Source organism: Tenrec ecaudatus, chromosome 7 (genome assembly GCF_050624435.1).
Source record: "Tenrec ecaudatus isolate mTenEca1 chromosome 7, mTenEca1.hap1, whole genome shotgun sequence".
NCBI lineage: Eukaryota > Metazoa > Chordata > Mammalia > Afrosoricida > Tenrecidae > Tenrec > Tenrec ecaudatus.
In genome coordinates this window covers 104,920,075-104,940,833 of record NC_134536.1, presented here as the reverse complement: position 1 = coordinate 104,940,833, position 20,759 = coordinate 104,920,075, and the positions used below count along the sequence as shown (strand labels likewise).

Here is a 20,759-nt window from a genome sequence, read left to right as displayed (position 1 = left end):
ACAGAGCAGCGGGATTAACTTGAGAAAAGCATGATGTATCGTTACCTTAAAAATAGAACAAAACAAATGATTTCTACCCATGGCCCAGGCTGCGTTCATAGGATAACCCATCTAGTAGACTGTTTATTCTATCATCGGCCTCCCTCCTCCCCTCAGTCTCTATCCTTGCCTTCAGTCCTTGCTCTCCAGCATTTTCCTTCCAGGTGCCTTCCCATCCCGCTCATTTGGCAAACGATGTGTCTAATTAACCATCTCCAACTCATCTGGGGAGAATTCCCATCACGGGGTTGGCATAATAAAGACTTCTCAACTTCCCGTTCAGTGAAGACTGACAGCTCTTGAGTCCCCTCAGAAAATAAGGGGGGAGACCACTTTGCTTTCAGGAACCTCAGGAAAGCTCAAAGGTTGCAAGTGAAACGGCACGTTTGGCCTCAGCTGCTGAAAACTTTCCTTATGTTTCCTGATGAGCGAAAATCTATACTGACCCAGAGTCCTATGAAACCCGGGCCAACAGCACACATGGTGTTCTCAAGCAAACTGTATGCTGCAAAATCAAATTCAAAGTGAAAGCATTAAAATGACAAAACAAAAACGCAGCTGATTTTTCGCCAAGGTTTATCAGTGGTGAGTCACCTATTTTTTATTGCATAAGAAATCAAATCTAGTGTAATGAAAACTCTCTATAGTGAGATCAGGGTAATTCTTGAAGTGCTCAAGATGTGCCTGTTTATTCAGGGACACTGTGTTCTTTGAGTTTTCTCTAAGCCTTGCAATCCTCGGTAAGAAAGGTGTTTTCTCTCTTCATTTATTTTGAGAAAAGATACCATATCCTCTAAACTCCCTCAATGTGTGGTTTCAATTCGCCAATTGTTGCAGAAGCAAGGTATGTGGTTCATATATGTATGCTATGCATTATGCCCCTTTGTCAAAACCAGGCATGCATTTTCCCCTAGTAAAGTCTAGGCATTTATTTTTCAAGTCCTAGCTCTTTGATATTCACATACTATATGAACTTCACATTACCTTAAAACCTAATTTTATCTAAATATCCCCTGAAAGCTTTGGACAAAGACCCAGAATAGGGATGAGATTAACAATCATCCCAAGTGTCTGGAATAACCATTGAAAGACAGGAGAGCCACTTTAAACTATTTTGCTACATGGAAATAGATTTTTTTATTTATCATCTGGTTTATGAAGAAAAAATATGTTTTCTTAAGCTATGCCTACAAAGATTTAGATAAAACTGTGTACCATTTTAAATGCTTCAGATTTCACAGATTTGTATACTGATCCTTTGAATCCCAAATTATTTTAACCCTATCAGTCTATGAAGACATCTTTTTAATAATGGAGTTATTGACAAAACCATCTTACTTTAAGAACTGGATTCTTAATACAATGAAACCTTTTTTCCCTTGCATTCTCAATACTATAGGATTAAAGGATATTATTTTACAATTTAGATTGTTTTCTTAATTTATTTTTTTATTCTTTTAATATGCATTTTGTTCAAAAGTAAATTTCAATCTAGGTAGTTATAAGTTAATAGCTAGTGTATCACTAATTCAAAAATGAATGCATTTATATAACATTTTTATAGGTTTTAGAATATGGTTAGACTAGCAGTTGTTCAGGATAAAGTAACCTATAGTCAATAAGAGATATGCTTCTTCTATTTATTATTGTTCCTTTTGGTTTATTGTTTTGTTTCTCTATAGAAAAAAGAATTATTCAGCATCAGGACCCAATAATTTATATCTTTTTTATATTCCTATACGAATCAGTTGTGTGTCAGAAAATCGACTTTCTTTGAATCAGCTTTTAGAGAGGTGAAATGTATTTGTTGTAGACTCAGGGTCAACCAAAATTAAAGCTAGTTAATTTGAAAGTGACTGAGCTTAGTTCTAAGAACTGCAAAAAAGCTTAGGGAACTTTTAGGAAGAATTTACAACTAATATGGTGACTTGTCAGTCAGTATGCAGAGCTCAAACCATCTGGGACATGTGAACCGAGTTATATATTGGTGGAGAGCAAAGATTATATTGATTTCGAAATAAAAGAAACTAAGGTAAATTAGAGCTACCATCAAAAACTGTGCTTGTGAAGTCATGGTCAGATTGGTAGCATTCTCTGAACCTGTCTCATTTCAGGGGATCAGTCTAATCAAAATCAGCCCAAAGCTGATCCCTGTGAGGTGAAGGTCAAACATATTTCCAACCTGCCAATGTTTCCCCTTAATCCTGCAACAGCCATCCCTCCGGCAGCACTCTCTGCTACTCTGCTGCCTTGGTAATCTGTTGCCATGACCACGCAGACCTCACAGACAGTATTTAAAGAAGCAAGAGTACTGCTTGTGATCAACATCAAAAGACTGTAACTCCAGGTCAGCGGCACGAAGGCTTCAGTTTTCTGTACAAGACATTGCTGGCAGCGTCTTCAGAGCATGCGTGCTTCCTTTCAGCCTCTTGCATCATGTCGCATCTCTTCTGGAGGTCCCTTACCTCCTCACTCTCTCTCTCCCATTATTTTCTCTTCTTTCTCCCCTCCGCTGCTGCTTGTTTCTTTGTCTCTCCCAGCCTCCTGTTTCCTTCTGCTTCAGAAACCACTATGAGGTTAAGCTGCTTATAGCTACAATTTAAAAACAAAAAATCAATTTCAGGGTATAGCTCCCAACAACACCATTAACTGACCAGTTTTCTCTCACAAGATCCACATACACTTCATCTGCAGATACTTACTTAGCATATTCTGCTGATTAAGCCATGCAAAGCATCTGCCACTCAAGGCAAAGGCTACCAAGGGCAAGGCAAAAAGTAGGAAGCCATTCCTGTTGAAAGCTTAGCCAGGAAATGTCAATCAACTTGGACCAAAGCAACAAACCTCTCTGTGGTGAAAAACAAAGACACGGGTAATGCCTAAAGGTTTATGGGGGAAATCTCTGAAGCTGTTTTTTCCAAAGAATCATAGCAAAAGGCTATATAAAGAAACTCTTTTACCAAACTGTTTTACCCAATACCCTCCTTCCTTCAACACCTTGTTACAAAATTCATTTTTAAGCTTAATGTGTTCAATTACAGGCTAAATGAAATTCCATTCTATGCTGATAATGGATGTGTATAACAGCCTGGGAAAATTTAATAAAGTACAATTTCACTTGTCTGACACAATAATATATTACCAATCTAATTTGGAATTAAGCTAGTGGTACAGTAATAATTCTTAATTTTTAGCCTCTCTTGATTTAAATTAAGACACCCCGGTTTAAATTAAGCACTAGACTGTTCACTGCAGGGCCGGCAGTTCAAAACCACCAGCTACTTTGCAGAGAAGAGGGAGCCATCTGCTCCCAGGAAGACTTGTAGCTTAGGAAGCTCAATACATGGTTGGTGAGAGAAGCAACTCAATGGCTTTGGGTTTTTCTTTTTTTTAATTTAAATTACAAGATCTTTTAAGAGGAACTCTACTGTTGAGGAGCCTCATAGTGTTTTGCTTTAATCCCCCTATTGAGGAAATGGCATGGGGGCAGCATCCTACTGCTCTGACTTCATAGGGGAGAAAGAGAATCTAGCTCCACATCTGCTCCAGGACGGTGTCTATGAGGCTGGGCTCAGACATGCCGCCGCTCGCTAAGCTTCTTTCCCTTAGTCTAGCAGCTGTTTGTGTCGTGGCGGTCTGTTTCTCTGCTGGCTTCAGCTAGCGGTTTCACAGCCTCACAGACAGCACAATCGTCAAGATTAGGGAGCTTATGAGACAAGCTACAGTTTATGTCAGGTTCAGAAATATTATGGGCACAGTTATTTTGCCCATACTACTTGTTTTGTCTTTGTCCCCAGCTGCACCACCCCTTGACCTTGGCCCTGCTCGGACAAAAGTTACAAAGCTCCATTAGCACTGACAGATAGCCAAAAGGTACCCCACTGCCCAAGCCAGTTCCTGTTCAAAGGCACTCAGCTTTGTTTGTTCTGAAGGCCCGGAGACCTGCTGTTCTGTTTCCCATGACCACAGCCCGCTTTCTACATACGAGTCTCAGCCACACTTCTTGATGGATGGTTATGGAATTCTCTTTGCTGCTTCTGAGATGACTCACTTTATATACAACAGGATGGCAAACTGTGTCAATGCCCACATTAGAGTCCTCCCCACCTGGTTGCCAGCTCCTGCCAATGATTTGGTGGGAGTCATAAAACCTATGAGCAAAGCCAGTGACTGAACTGTGCCGCCCTGTCGTGACAGCTTTTACGTTTTTCCATTTAAGTCTTCCATGGGACACTTGTATGGTTTCGTGTCTAGTAAACATGGACCTATCTGAAAATGATCATTGCTGTTGGAATATAAGTAAGCCTATGTATAGTTCCTTAAGTAACTTCCCAGTTTCATTGCAGTTGTTGCTGTGTTGTTGTGAGATGTCACGGAGCTGGTTTCCACTCACAGTGACGCTGTGTGCCATGGCAAAGTCTGTGCTCGTCTCCCCATTGCTGCTGCCTTTGAGCCCTCTGTTGCAGTCACTATGTCGGTTCATCTCCTGGCGGATTTTCCTCTGTTCATTCACCCTCTGTTTACCAAGCATGATGTGTCTGACCAGGAGCCAGTCCCCGCTGTTAGCCTGCCCAAAATATATGAGATAAATTCTCACTATAGGCATTTTGGCTGCACTTCTTCCAAAACAGATCTGTCTGTTCACCTGGAAGGCTAGGATACTTTCCATTTTTTTTGCCCATACCATAATTCAAATGCATCGATTCTTCTTCAGTCTTCATTACTCAGTGTTCCGTGTTCACTTGCCCTCACACACCACTTGCAGGCACTGGTCCAATGCTTCTTCATGGTATTTTTGCTCTTTAATAATTTAAAATGTCTTTGGCAGCAGATTTTCCCAGTGCACAGTGTCACTGGATTTATTGACTGCTGCTTCTATGAATGTTGGGTATAGATCCAAATAAAAGGACATTCTTGACAACTTCATCTTCTTCTTATTTATCATGATTGGTTCATTTTTGAAGAGTTGTTTGGCTTCTTTGGTTTTTCTTGACATTGAGTTATGACTCAGACTGGAGGTAGTAGACTTTCATCTTCAGCAAGTACTTCATGTCCCCCTCACATTCACAAGTCAGCTGGCGATATCTGCAGAGTGCGCGTTGTTGGGGGACTCCCTCCAATCCCGATGCCAAGTTGTTCTTCACATAGTCCAACTAATCGGATCATTGGCTCAGGATAAAAAACGATTAGAACGGTATAGTAAAAAAATGCAACCCTGACTCGCCCTTTCTGGCTTTTAAACCATATAGTGTTCTCCTGCCCCATTCAAAAATTACTTTTTGGTTTATGCACAGTCTACACACGGATATACTTAAATGTTCTAAAACTCACGTTCTTCTCAATGGTATCCACAGCTTGTTAAAGTCCCATAATAGATTGCTTTTATGCAGTCAATTATCAAATAAGTATCTTTCTGGTATTCCGTATTCTCAACCACGATCCTTCTGACCTCAGGAATGATACTTCTCATTTCACAGTCTCTTCTGAATTCACGGTTCATTTCTGGTAGTTCCCAGTTGATATATTTCTGCAAACAGTTTGGAATCAATGTCATCAAAATTTTACATGCATGTTCTGTTAATGATGGTGTTCGATAATTTTTAAATTCTGTTTGACCACCTGTCTTAGGAGGGGAAAATATGTATATTTTCTAGTTGGTTGATCAGGTAGCTGTCTTCCGAACTTTGGGGCTTACATGAGTGAGTGCTTCCCATTCTGCATCAGTCTCTTGAAGCACTTCAAATGGTGCTCCATCAAGGCCTAGAGCCTTGCATTTCACTAATGAATTCAAGGTTGCTTAGATTTCTTCCTTTAAAACCATCAGTTCTTAATCATATGCTACCTCTGGAAATGGTTGTGCATTGACCAATCTTTTGGGTACAGTGATTCTGTGCATCCCTCTATGTTCCTTTGATATTTCCTGAATCCTTCAGTATTTCAACTGGTGCCTGACTTTTCCCCCCAGGTATGGCAGCTGAATGTACACTGAAAGCATTCTTTCCTTTCAGATTCCTAACTTCAGGTCCGCATTTCATTCCAGTGCTTTCATTGGCCTTCTAGAGCTGACTGACATTTTTGTTCAGCTCTTTTACTTAGAGAGTTTTCCATTTACTTTTGGTACTTTACATTCCAGAGCAAATTTCAGTCTCTTTTGACATTTAATTTAGTCTGTTATTACTTTCCGGCCTTTTAAATAATCTTTTGCTTTCTTCGTATGTTGTTCTTAGTGACATCTACCAATTCGTTTGATCTTCAGTTGTTAGTATACAGTGTGTCAAATCTGTTCTTAAACTGTCCCTAAATTCAGGGGGCATGTATTTAATGGTACAATTCGGCTCCTGTGGACTTGTTTTAATTTTCTTTGATTTCAGCCTAAACTTGCATATGAACAATTGGTAGTCTAATCACAGGGAGCACGGGTCTTTGTTTTGGCTTATGATGTAAGGCTTCTCCCTGGTCTCATCCCAAAGCCGTCCTCACTGAGATCCCTGTGTATTCCACTGTCTCTGAACCACATGTTTAGCTACCGTTTTTGTTGCTGTTGAAAAGGGATATTTCAAATGAAAAAGTCAATGGCCTTGCAAAATTTCATAATGTGATCTTTGTTTCCGTCACGAAGGCCACATTTTCCAAGTACTGATCCTTCCTCTGTGTTTCCAGCTTTCATATCCCAGCCACCATTGATTATCAGGCATCTTAATAGCATGCTTGAGCAATTTCCAACCGAAGAACTTTGTTTGACTCTTCAATCTCTAAAGCATGGGTTAGCACATAAGTTTGAACCATCATTGTTTTAACTGGACTTACTTCTCAGCCTGGAAATATGATCCCATCACACAGCTTTGTCCTTCACGATACAGCTTGAGCTGCTCTTTTTAGAAAATCACTGTGACCCCATTCCTCCTGCATTTGTCATTTCTAGCACAATAAATCATGTAATTACCCAACTCAAAATGGCCAGCCCTAGTCCAATTCAACTTACTAATGCTTAAGATATTGATTCTAACTATTCCATTTCATTTTTTATGACTACCAGATTTCCTTGATTCGTTCTTTATTCTTTGTACATTCTAAGTTCCACTTACTAGTGTGCGTATGCGTGTGTGTTGTACCCACTGTGTCTCCTCATGCTCCAGCAGCAGAGGCAGGTCCCAGAAACCGTGTTCCGTCCATGTCAGGAAGTTCGAGTCTACTTTGATGATCCTCAAGGGCCTTCCATCCGGAGGGTCTCCTCTCCTGGCACTTGATCAAACAGGGACCTGCTGTTATTTGTAAGGTTTTCAGTGGGTCGTTGTTTAACAGGGGACAGCCTGCCCTTCATTCTAAGCCATTTTTAGTGTGTGCACTATGCTGAAAACTAGCTGTAGTGTGAAATCCTCATGGCCGAATCTCCAGCAGAGTGGCAGGACGCAAGGCACTACACACAAACAGATGAATGGGGGTTATTACACTTAGTATTAATATACATAATGTACATACACATATATGACATGAGAGAATTACATATGCATACAGTACTAAATATATTATTCATGACTTTTCTCAAATACATTAATTTCTTTTTAATCATGATATTTCACCATTCACGTATGTACATTAATTACATTTGTAGGGAGGGAGTTATAAGAATTACTGATTACTAGTAACTTATTTTATGAGTATTTGGGATATCACATTAAATTTGTGGTTATAGTACTAGTGGTGCTTTGGTACTTGGATTTATGTCTTCTACCTTCCAAAGCAATGTGGTTTTGTTCTACATGGGATTTGTTTTGAGATAATATTCAGATGTAAATGTAGATCATTTTTTCTGAAGACAAAGCTCATAGTTAAATATAAATTTCAGGCAATGAATCAGATTGGGTAATAAAAATAAAAATATTTCAGAAATTATACATTATGGCCTTCTAATAATTGGCAAGGGAGCACACCATGAGCCACCATTTTGCTGGTATCTATCAGTTCTCATAATAGTCACAATACCCTTAGCCATCATTGCATGACTCCTTCTGAAACCAGCATATAACTTTGATCAAGAAGTGAAATCATCAACAACCTTAACAAAAAAATATGAAGACTTATTTGAATAGCCTTCCTGGTGGCTCTGATAATTTTCACTTTAAATGTAAGGACTTGAAATTTAAAATACTTAAGAACTAATTTGGTCTCCTGTGATTAGACAGGGAAATAAAACAAGATCTTACTTGACATGATGTTTGTGTTTGTTTATTCCAATAGTGGCTAGCATTCAGAAGCTTCCTGCAGCCTCTGTTCTAACGGACATCAACTTCCCAATGAAAGGGCGGAAGGGAATGGTTGACTGGGCAAGAAACTCAGAAGACAGAGTGGTCATTCCAAAAAGCATTTTCACCCCTCTGCCATCAAAAGGTAAATATGTAAAATACACACTGGATTTTGAATAAAACATTTTATTCAGAGATCATTTTATGAGACACTCCATATAAAATTCCTTACATTGATTTGAGAACTAGTCAGCAATCGTGCTTCCAAACCCACTGTATAAGTCATAGAAAACTTGGCTTCGATCTTGCACATCTGAATTCACTGAAGGAAAGGATCTGTTCAAGTTTAGAACCTTTTGGTTGTAGACTTCTTGGCTAATAGTAGAATACTTAATATGTGAATATAAGCTACAGTCAATTAATCAAGTGGAGTAATAAAAATATTTCACATAAGAAGACATCATCAGCAAAAAATTGATTCATTGGCAACTAAAAACCTTGAAGGTTTTGCCTATGTAACTTGAAAGTCCAGGAGAGAATTGACTTTCCCATATCATTAGAAATGTAGCCTCGCAGCTGTAGCTGGTTGAGGAACACTGCTTTCTGAAGCAGAACCATGGACCGGGCCGCGAGAGCCACCTATGCGTCAGGCGTGAGGCTATCAGCCTGCCCTATGCTTAGTGAGAAAGACAATTTTTTTCCCTCCCTAGCTTCTTCTTTGCACCAGTAAGTACTGTAATCCCCTTATAATGAGGAGATTAGTGTTTTATAAAACACGATTTTCTTGCTATTTTTCTAAATTATTAAAAATGTATTCTTTCTAGAGTTAGATGATTCATCTGTATTTGTCCTTGGAGCCGTCCTGTACAAAAACTTGGATCTTATTTTGCCCACTTTGAGGTAAGGCACAATATCGTAAAATGTTGTCATCTATGTAAATTATTCTAAAACTGTAATTATAGTTCATTTTTTGGAAAATAGTCAAACAAACTTTACTAATGCTAAGGTTTTTTTCCCTAAATGAAATAGATAATACCAATTTAAGGACTAGGTTATTAGCATATTATTCATTTCAAAACAATTAGAAAAGACAATTTGGGTGTCTGATTATAGCCCTGAAACTCTTTGGAAGTAATAACGATTTGCCTTCAGACTGAAAACAAAAAGAGAAAAAGCCTCAAAAAGTTGTAATAGAATGGACCTTTGAAAAATTGATCTGTCGCCCTTTGTACTTGATACTCTGGTTCATCAACGATATATGAAATTAAAGGAGTGACATGATGTCTGGGAACACATGGGTTTTGTTCCTCATTTGCACAAGACCTCAATTTTCTCCTAAATAAATTTCCAGTTATAACTACAATAAGAGGGGGGAGATGCCATCATTCATTTAAGGGTCTAATTTTGAAAGAAATGCATTGATTTTCTTTTCTCCCAGACGTTAAAGGAAATAATTACAAACAGTGATTCTACCACTATACATTTATATGGTCTACTGCCTCACCTGCTTTCCCAAGCCTCACAGAAAACAACAGCTATGTCTATCTGGGTAGAGAGGTCCCTCGTGACTCCCTGTTTCCTCCACATCATTAGATTCTGGAGAACTGACACTGAGCTGTATCTTACTCAAACACAGCCACTTTTGCATGGCTTCCTGTTCATCCCTCATGAATAAAGTTTCAAGATTTTAGGGAGGAAGACTGTGAATGATGCTCACATTTATACCAAGAGCATCATGAATAGTCTGATAAATAAAAACCATTAGAGTTCAGTCCAGCAGCAAAGGGCTGCAGTGAATAGTCTTGATCAATGGAGAAAATATTTCGGTGAGAAACATTTATTATTAATCAGTGAGTCATGAAGAGTTCTGAATTCAAAACTAATTCTCCTTCAACCAGAGAGGCAACCAAGGGAAGGTATAGGGAGATTTTTGTTTTTAATTCCCATGTCCTCTGGGTGGAATGTTAGCTTCGTGAATGTAAATAAGTTTAGGTCTGATTTGGTGTTGGTCACTTGTTTTTTCTTTAAATGACTAGCTTTGCTCCCATTTTTTCACAATGGCCTTATGAAAACATATTGGTATGCAAAGTTATCCTAAAATAAAATCTTTTGATAGTTACACTGCCTGCACTTTGGCAATGATACTTCTTCTGGGAAAGAAGTGCTAAGCTTAGCTGTTTTCCAATAATCCAAGTTTGACATCTTTCAATAAGCGCGTACTTTGTATTAAGCATATCTTCTAAGTATTTTAGACTACGCACTAACTTGAAATCAGGTTTCTTAGATTTTGATTTCAATTTTAATATGACAAGACTTTCATAAACATGTTCAGGTCATGTTTGTATCTGGGCCTAATTTTGTGTTTCTTCCAACTTTAAAAAGGAAGTATATTGATAAGTACTGAGTTATGCAAATAAAACGTCCAGCAAGCATGATTTGCCTTATGAAGCACTGGCCTTCCAGTGCCCTGTCAGAGTTGCATGAGCATCATTCGAATGGGGCGCGGTATCAGTGAACTCATTCACCCATACATACTGAGTCAGGTTATTGTAAGTCCCACACATCTGCACAAAACACTCAGGACTTTGGAAATTGATCTAGAAACACCTGCTTTTATGGTGTTTTTTATAATGAAGTTGTTTAATGTTTGAGCAATGTTTATCACTGCCCAGAAAGCAGTCCCTTAGAGTTACTGGGTAGAGAGGAATCGCTACGACAAGGAGGCATCAGGAGAAGTGGCGCCAAATGCCACCTGTGACACAAACTATCTGAGTGAGGCCTTGACTTTCTGTATAGTAACTAAAATGTGGTGCTTGAATTCAAAAGATTTTCATTTTTTTGTCAAAATCAAAAATGTCCTGATTTTTATTGTAATAAAATTACCCAGCTTCTGACACATTCTCTAAAATGAACCGCTTAGACACTTTAGGTATAAGAATTATGACTCTGTAGACATACTCGTGAAGTGACCTACTAACCAAAATCACCGAGGTTTGAACACAGCAGTTGCTTCACTGCCAATAATGTGGCCATCTGCGTCTATGAAGATGGCAGCATTGGAAATATGAAAGGGTTAGCTCCACTTTGCCTGGATGGTCATTCTGAGTCCGAATCCCCTCAGAAGGCAATGAGTTCGATGGCAATGAGTACATATTTATTCTTTCTGTACACATGTGAATTTGGTAAATGACTATATCAGAAAATGATGCTTTCTAGGAAAATTATATTCACATTTTGATTCATTGACCATGATTAATGACTCTCGAATGCTCATTGAAGAACAACGACTGAGAAATTGTGCTCATGTAATGGGTTTTTCCTGAGAGCATATCTTATATGACCATTTAAACAGTGAGCTGCAAAAATTTTACTTTTATTATAGAAACATTTTACAAAGGAATGTAATACATATCATTTCATAATTGTCTTGCTGTACATTTTAGACTATAGATTGACCATATAGTAAAAGAAGTATCTCCTAATTCCATATGAACATATTAATATAAAAATTACTCTATGTATTTAGTTAATATTTATTTTATGAAACACCTTCTGAAATTTCTAGGGATAACTCTCCCAAACACAAAAAATGTTGGATTTGCTGTTAGTGCTTTTAGAAATTTGATATTTTAGCATAATCATTTTCAAAACAATATTTCTTATAATTTCTCTCATGAACACCATGAAAGAAAACGTGACATGATATTTTGAGTAGATTTAATTTAGAATTTTTCATTTATACAGAAAGGGATATGACTTTGGTGACTCTCCTTTAGACTTGCTTTTCTCCTCCTTTCTCATGTGAATCCACATGTTCTTCCAGCCGCCATGCTTATGCTGCTCTGGACTTTCTTCCTGTTTATAAGCTTGCCCCTATAATGGAAGGAAATAGTATTCTGTCACTTCCGCAGTAAATGTGTGTTATTCGTGGGCTCTCACGTTTGTGCTTCTTCACAGAATTACACTTTACAGTTAAAATGTATAGAACCATATTAGTGCTACAAGCTAGCTTGAAAGTCTGAATCCTGATGAGAAAAATGGAGATTTTCTTGCTTAAGGATCCTTAAACCAATAATATAATGCTAGTAAGTGACTGAGTTATAATCCAACTGAGTCTTTTGTCTGCCCAATTCTTCCATTATATCTCGCTGTCTTCAGGACTGTCAGCCTTTAATCCTTTTAAGTGATACAACCCACAGCTTTCTTTTATGCTGAGTGGAAACACGTGTATTTTCTGCAGAAAATAGTGTAAGACCCGTGAACTGGCTCTAGAGAGCCAGAACTCTTCCTAGTAACCCCAGCCTAGGCTTTGGAGGCCCGAGACTTTAGGTGCCCCTCTCCCTTCCATGGCAAGACCCTTTGGGGTTCCAGGGGATAGGATGGCCTTCGCAATGCCTTCAGTCTCAAAATGCAGGTCAGGCATCTCGAAAAGTGGGGCATCTGCACCCAGAGTCTGGCAATGCTGAGAAAATACTGGTAAACATTTTAACTGCAACTACCTCTTTGTATACCAGTTTGGCAATAGCAAGAAGCTCTTAAAAATGCGTTGTTATTGACATAGCAATTTCACTTATAAGAATTTATTTTAAAGAAATGATTTTTTTAATCAGGCTACCACACATTCAAGCCAAGGATGCAAGTATCAGTTGTAAACAATCCTTCCTCTGATTTGCTTAATAAATTGAGGTGTTAGTTTTGTGAGAAAACCACAAACCACATATATAAACATGTGGATGATGTATAATTTTCCTAGTAAGATATATAGGAAAATATAGTCCTTTAAACAATTAAACAAGCTATGCATTTAGACAGGTTCTCATCTTCTCTACCTTTGGCCTCGACCAGCTAGACTTTAAACTCTACCTTTCAAAGTCTTACATTAGCCAAAGAAAATGCATTACCTGGAGCTGGTGCTAAAAAACAAAACAAGTGGAATTTGCCACTGATTCTTTTTAACTTTGTCCTACTGGCTTGTGGGTGTTGTTTCTGATGGCTTTCAACTAGTGTAGGTTTGAAAAGTATTCAAACTGAATTGAGGGCAATTTAACTCAGTGGGGGGGGGGGTTGTTCAGAAACTGCTGTGGTAACGATTATACAATTCTTCTTGATATGATTGAACAAATGAACTATTGAATTGTATGTAAATTATGTGCCAATAAACTGCTGGGAATAAAAGAACTTATCCTGATAGTTAAAAAAAAATCTGAAAAAAAACCTAAACATACCTTTTCATATTGCTTTTAACATTTAAAATCTTTTAAATAATCTAACTGCAATATATGCAGATTTCTATGTAGTAATAAATTACCTGAGAAAAACAGATGGACAGAAAAACGACAACCTTCTCATAAGCCAATAGTAGTTTAAAATTATCTCCTAAAAATGGAACAAATTTCAATAATGCAAAATCACATGAATTTGCTGTCAAGTGCTCTGACTTAATATAGATAAATGATGCTGAAATTTCTTCATATTTAGAAACTGGAACTCATTTGAGTTCCTAATATTACAGGAATTAAAAGCAAATGGGAAAAGCAATTGAACTAAATAATATTGGAAATAATAGAAAAACTCAGACATAATCACTTTCTCAACAACGCACTCTAAAAGCAATCAACCTGAAGTAATCAGCTTTTTCAAGCTATGCTCCTTTAGTTTCAAGCCCTCCACATGAAACCTTGTTTCTTTATTGTGCCTTTCCAGTAGGATCAAGTAATTTTATGACAGTCTGTCCATTTTCTAATCCCCTATCATGTGCACATTAGGAATAAAAACTATCTGTGAGACAATACATTTACATACCTGCTGTTGTCAGGTGCCATCAAGTATAAATAAGTGACTCTACATAGAACAGATGTGTTCCTTTCTGCACTGTCCTAACAAGCTCTGATATCTTTCAGACCATTGTTGCTTCTGTCGTGTCAATCCATCTCCTTGAAGGTCTTGCTCTTTTCCACAAAGCCTCTACCAAACACGAAGCGCTTCTCCAGGGACTAGTCCCTGGAGAGAACATGCCCATTGTACTTAAGACAAAGTGCCCTCCAAACATCAACCTGATATTATTTCTTCCAAAATTGATTTGTCTTTTCTTCAGGCAGTTTGGTATATTTAATATCCTCTGCCAACATTTTAATTCAAAGGCATCAATTGTCTTCCCTCTCCATGACCCAACTTCTTCATGCACATGTCGACTCACTCTCAACGGGTCGATTCCGACACAAAGGATGAACTGCCCCAGTGGGTTTCTGATGTTATCACTCTCTATGGTAGTAGAAAGCCTCGCCCTGCCCTCTGTGGAGTGGCCAGTGGTTTTGAACTGCAGACCTTGTGGTTATCAGCCCCATGCATGACCACTACACTAGCATATGCAGTGATTTAAAATAGCATGATTTGGGTTAGGCTCATGTTAATCCTCAAAGAGATATCTTTATATTTTAAACACCCCACAGAGGCTCTTTTGCAGCTTATTTTCCTAGTGCAATGAATTCTTATTTTTTAAATCATGTAACTGCAGCTTCCATGAGTGTTAGCTGTGGATGTAAGTGGAGGGAGCTCCTTGGGAACTTCATACTCTTGCTCATTGATTTGCTGGTGAAGACTTGTTCTCTTTATTTAAGGCAGAATCCATACTGTCCACACAGTCTTTGAACATCATCTGCAAGTGCTGCAAGCCCTCTTTGTTTGCAGTAAGCCAGGTCGGGTTACCTTCACGTTGAATGCTGGCAGGGAGTCATCTTACAATAGAGACCCTACTTCCTTCAACCTATAGTCCAGTTTCTTAGAGTATTTGTTCAGCATACCATGTGACTCCATCTGATGAAGTAATATCGCCTTGACACATATTTTACTAAATTTCAGTAATTCAGTTTAATTCCAATAATTATCACTTGCTCTACAATGAAGTGTGCTGGCATTCCCATTCTTGGCAATGTTATTCATGGTTGGTTCTTCTCCACACAATTAAATGCCTATGCATAGTCAATAAAATAAATGTCAATATTTTTCTGATATTCTTTGCTTTCAGTCAAGATTCAACTGATATCAGTAATGAAAGTATTTTTTTCCAAGTACTCTTCTGAATTTGGCTTGAATTTCTGGCAGTTTTCTGTCAATGTAGTGCAAACTTTTACAATTAGCTCCAGCAATTTTTTTTTCTTTTTTTTTTAACAATTTATTGGGGCTCATACAATTCTTTTCACAGTTCATACATATACATACATCAATTGTATAAAGCACATCTGTACAGTCTTTGCCCTAATCATTTTTTTCTCTTTTCTTCTTTTACATTTTATTAGGGACTCATACAACTCTTACCACAATCCATACATATACATACATCAATTGTATAAAGCACATCCATACATTCCCTGCCCCAATCATTCTCAAGGCATTTGGTCTCCACTTAAGCCCCTTGCATCAGGTCCTCTTTTTTTCCCCCTCCTTCCCCATTCCCCCCTCCCTCATATGCCCTTGGTAATTTATACATCGTTATTTTGTCATATCTTGCCCTATCCGGAGTCTCCCTTCCCCCCTTCTCTGCTGTCCCTCTCCCAGGGAAGAGGTCACATGTGGATCCTTGTAATCAGTTCCCCCTTTCCAACCCACTCACCCTCCACTCTCCCAGCATCGTCCCTCACACCCTTGGTCCTGGAGGTATCATCCACCCTGGATTCCCTGTACCTCCAACCCTCATATGCACCAGTGTACAGCCTCTGTCCTATCCAGCCCTGCAAGGTAGAATTTGGATCATGGTAGTTGGGGGGAGGAAGCATCCAGGATCTGGGGGAAAGCTGTGTTCTTCATCGATACTACCTCACACCCTAATTAACCCATCTCCTCTCCTAAACCCCTCTATGAGGGGATCTCCATTGGCCGAAGCTCCAGCAATTTTTACCAGCATGTGATAATAATCATATTGTTCGATAATGTGCACGTTCTGTTGGATTACTTTTCTTTGGAATGGACACGGGTGCCTTCCAGTTGGTTGACCAGGTAGCTTCCTTCTTAATTTCTTCGTCTAGAGAAATGAGTGAGCGTTTTCAGCTTTGCATCCCTCTGTTGGATCGTTTCAATGGTGTCTGCGAATTCCCGGGGTCTTGTTTATCATCAGTGCTTTCAGTGCAGTTTGGGTTTCTTCCTTCAGAACCACTGGCTCTTGGTTGTATGCTGCCTTCTGAAATGAGTGGGCATCAACCAGCTTTCTGGTAGTGTGACATCATGTATGACACTGTACTAACTGTGTTATATAATTTTTAGCCAAGGGATTCCTTCAATACTGTACCTTGAAACTCAACTATTCATCAATTTTCTTAATTTGAAAAGTGTCATACATAGTCTCCCCATTTTGATTTTCTAATTTCAAGTCTTTTCACAGTTCCCTGTTGTACTTTATTCTGTCTTCTTGAACCACCACTTAAATATTCTCTTCGACTTTTTTAAGACATCATTTCTTCCATATTCGTTAGCAACTTTATTTTCAAGAGCAAGATTCAGAGTCTATTCTAGCAAAATTTTGGTCTGTACTTTGTATCCTGCTTCTTAATAACCTTTTGCTTTTTTCATATCTGATACTCTTGATGCCATTCTATCGCTTGTCTAGCTTTGATCTTCATTATTCAACATGTCAAATATATTTTTGAGATGGTCTATAAATTCAGATGTAATATACAGCAAATAAGCTATTGAACTTTCAAAGTATATTCATGTCATATCTATAGTCATTTATATTACCAAGGTGTTCTTTGTTCTTTTTCAACTACCAAATAACTGAGTAGTTTTTCTTTACCAACTTTCATATTCTTCTCACCAATAATTGCCAATATACCTTTGATCAATTTCAGACTGGAGAAATTGGTAAAAATATTCAGTTTCTTCACCATTGTCATTAGTGATTGGTGTGAAATTTTTAAAAAACAGTCATTTGAAATGTTTTTTTCCCCAGATGTATGCTTATTACCCTATCACTGACAGCATGGCACTTCAGGATAGCCTTGAAATATTATTTTTGAAAATTAATGTGATGTTCCTCTTCAGTTTGTCATTCTGGGCATATAATTGATCTGAAAATTACCAATAATAATCCAGTTCTACTGACTAGTGCCTAGGACATCAGTACTTAAATATTTTATTTCATTTTCTATAACTTCTAACTTTTATTTATTCATACTTTTTACATTTCATGTTTTGATGATTATTTGGGGGTTGTTTTTACTCAACCCATTTTATTGGAAGCTGATACAGATCATATCATTCCATACAAAATTCAGCCACATCAAGCTTGATTGTGTAGTTGCTATAACAATCAGTTTCAAAACTTTTCCTTTTTGAACTCGTTGATGTCAATTCCCTTTTACCTTCCTCCCCCATGACTCCCCCAGGAACTCTTATTCTACTTATTGTCTCTATAGGTTCATCAACCCTGGGTTTCCTATACTGAAAAGGCATGAAAACGTATTACCGAAATTCAAGAGGGCTACCCCCTTGACAAAACACATCCAAGAGAAACACCAATATTGATGAAAATACAAAAAAAAACAGTCAATGTTGAAAACCAGATCAGGCCCAGCATGGTCAGAGGGGATCAAGTGAGAAGGTTTTAAGTCAGGTTTATTATTTTGATCGCCTACAGTCATCTCTCCAATACATTCTGTTTGGTAATCAGTTTCTTCCCATCCCTCCATTACAGAGGGAAATCACTGGAGGTTTATTTTTGATGTACATCTAACAAATATATCTTGGTCTTCCAGTCATCCAGAGCCTTCTGCAAACCAGAATCTCCTCATTTAGGCTCTCATACCATTCCCTCCTGCAACTTCAAATTTTTTTTATTTATAGTTCTTTAGCCTCTGAAGTTTGTGTACTCCACGTGGACTGAGTTGACATCTCCCTTGGATGGATACTTGTTTGGAAACAAACCTTTAAGATCCTAGATGTTATTTACTGATAGCTGGGCACTATCTAATTCCTTCACCATGCTTTGCTATAGAACTCATATATTCTGTGTTCCCTTTCTGAGGGCATATATTGAGCAGGGCCATAATATTAGAATTAATTGTTCTTAAATTGTAGCTAGTGTTTATTGTGAGCCCCAAACCCATTCCTGTATGTGTTTTTAATTTGCCTTTGGCCCCTTGTTAATTTATGGTAGAGAGTCTTATCAATCATCTCCCCAGAGCATAAATATGTTCCATTAAAGTTGTCATTGATTAGTCCCTGGTACTAATTTTTTGAAACCCTGTTGAGAGAGGGATATGGAGTTACCCAATGTAGGTTAACTCCATATCTTAATACCTGAATTATTCACTTGAACAGAATAAATCTTTTCAAAACTGGACACTATTTACACAAACAATGGGAGTTGGTTGTCAGGGAAATTTTACAATTATATTCCCTGAGAATGTCAGGCACAGGTTTGCCAGAATAATAATAGATCTTTATACAGCATATAGGGCATTGATATGGAAGGTCAATTGATTTAGTAAGTCAGTAAGCCTATCCCAAGGTAATCTTGGTATAGCTGTCTTCTGCATCATCAAACACCATGAACTCTCAGTCCTAAACTGTCAGGTTACAAGTGTGTTTGAGGGAGAGTCCAGTTCCCCTGTGGGAGTGCTCACATTGGACCTCGGTTGCAGCCTCTGGTGAGTTTTGTGCACCTTGAAGAGCCAGGACTCAATGCCCCAGTGGTCAATGGCACCTGGCCCGGAGCCCTGTTTTGATTATTAATGGCTGTTTGTGACTGGTTCTTCTTATTTTGTGTCATGCCACATCAGCAAATGAAGGTCCTCCAAACTTTGCTCTCTTCATGTCACTACGGTCGGCTTCACTTCTAGCAGGTGCTCTTTGAAAGTGCCTTCCAACCTGCCAGGTGCTCATTCCAGCACTACATCTGACACTGTGCTGCCCCTATTCTTATGGTTTTCAGGGACAACATTTTTAGTAGATCACTAGGTCCCTCTGCTCAGTCTGGAGACTCCACTGAAAGCTGCCCACTCTGGGCAATCCTGCTGGTATTTGAAATACTTGTGGCAAAGCTTCCAGAAACACATAAGCCACAGTACAACAAACTGACACGTGATTGGACGATAAATACTAGTATGTAAATATTTTAACCTAATCGATTTATTATATGGAAAATCTGAAATTAATTTGGCCAAACTTTTTACAAGTGACTTTTTTTTCTTTACTTTGTTCTTGTTGTGTTTTGTGGCTGTTAGATGCTACATTGCTTAGGAAACCTAACATGAACAAATTGGGTAGCAAATCTTTAAGTAAGTCTCACTCTACCTTTCAACTGTCATCGGTTGATATTAGTTTAAGAAACAAATGTGTGGAGACTAATAATTTTTATTCTTTTGTAGTCTCCCTGTCCCCCCCCAAAATAAGAAGTCATCTATTTTAGTGTGGTTTTGTTTAAATTTGGGGCTCTCAAAGCTAAATCTATATGAGCGATACTTTTTCATGGGAAGAAGCTACTGGAACTGCATGATTTTCGTGAAACCTCTAGCATGTTTGACCACTGTACGGGTATGTGATCTCTTTTTGACCCCCTTTTGGGATAGAGCTCCTGGGCCCAAGCATCTAAGACTCTTCATCAATTGTGAAAAATCAGTCAGGTCTCCTTTGAAAGATTAACCCCACACGTATTTAAATATCTAAGACAGCAGCTAAAACTAGTCTCAAGGACAGGAAAGAACTTTCTGACTTCAGTCACGAAGTTCCTTTGTCTGGAAGATTTGCTTTTCCAGCCATGAATGCAACAGTGTGCCCAGCCAGGAAGCATCAGTAGATCACACAGGCTGGCTTGGCATATCAGAAGCCAGCTATTCGCTTATTCAAACTAGAACAAAATGATGGAATAAATTAAATATAATTTTGTACACTGAACACAGAGTTAAAGCAGAGTTGTCACATAATGTAGAACAACTTACTTTTCCTTCATTAAGCATTTTAATGTCATGATATTGGCATTACATCTTAAATCTACCTGGTCAACATTTCAATACTTGTGTTTAGTGTGCATTTATTTAACGAGTCATTCAAATTTAAATTGAGCACTAAATCGTACCAAGGATTATGTGAATGGGGATATACTAAATGCTGGATACAAACAGTGTCTTCAATAAACTTACAATCTTATGGGGAAGACATAATATGCTACAAATGGAAGGTAACTATGTCATGGCACAAGAGGTAAAGTACTAACACACTAATGAGCTAAGCATATTTATGTTCATGCAAAAGCAAATGCATTGTCCTGTAAGAAAAAAATCTGTATGCATCACATTTTCATTGTACTCTAAGTACACATTTTCATTGTACTCTAAGTCTGTTACACAAACAAATCAGGCACACGTTTCCCACAGTTATGTGGCCCACTCCAACCGCTAAGTGCCTCCTCCAGTACGCCAGGCTCAATATGACGCAATGTAATATACTCCACATCCTGTTATAGCTGTTCTCTTTCCCAAAGCACAG

General features: G+C 38.2%; 1 protein-coding gene across 1 annotated transcript in view; it reads left to right on the top strand.

The window, feature by feature from the left end:
- ADGRB3 (adhesion G protein-coupled receptor B3) overlaps positions 1-20,759 on the top strand; it is a 796,551-nt gene that overhangs the window by 435,894 nt on the left and 339,898 nt on the right. Inside the window, exons 12-13 of the mRNA XM_075554045.1 lie at positions 8,278-8,427; positions 9,107-9,182. Coding sequence (XP_075410160.1) covers positions 8,278-8,427; positions 9,107-9,182 — 226 coding nt within the window. The remainder of the gene's footprint in view (positions 1-8,277; positions 8,428-9,106; positions 9,183-20,759) is intronic.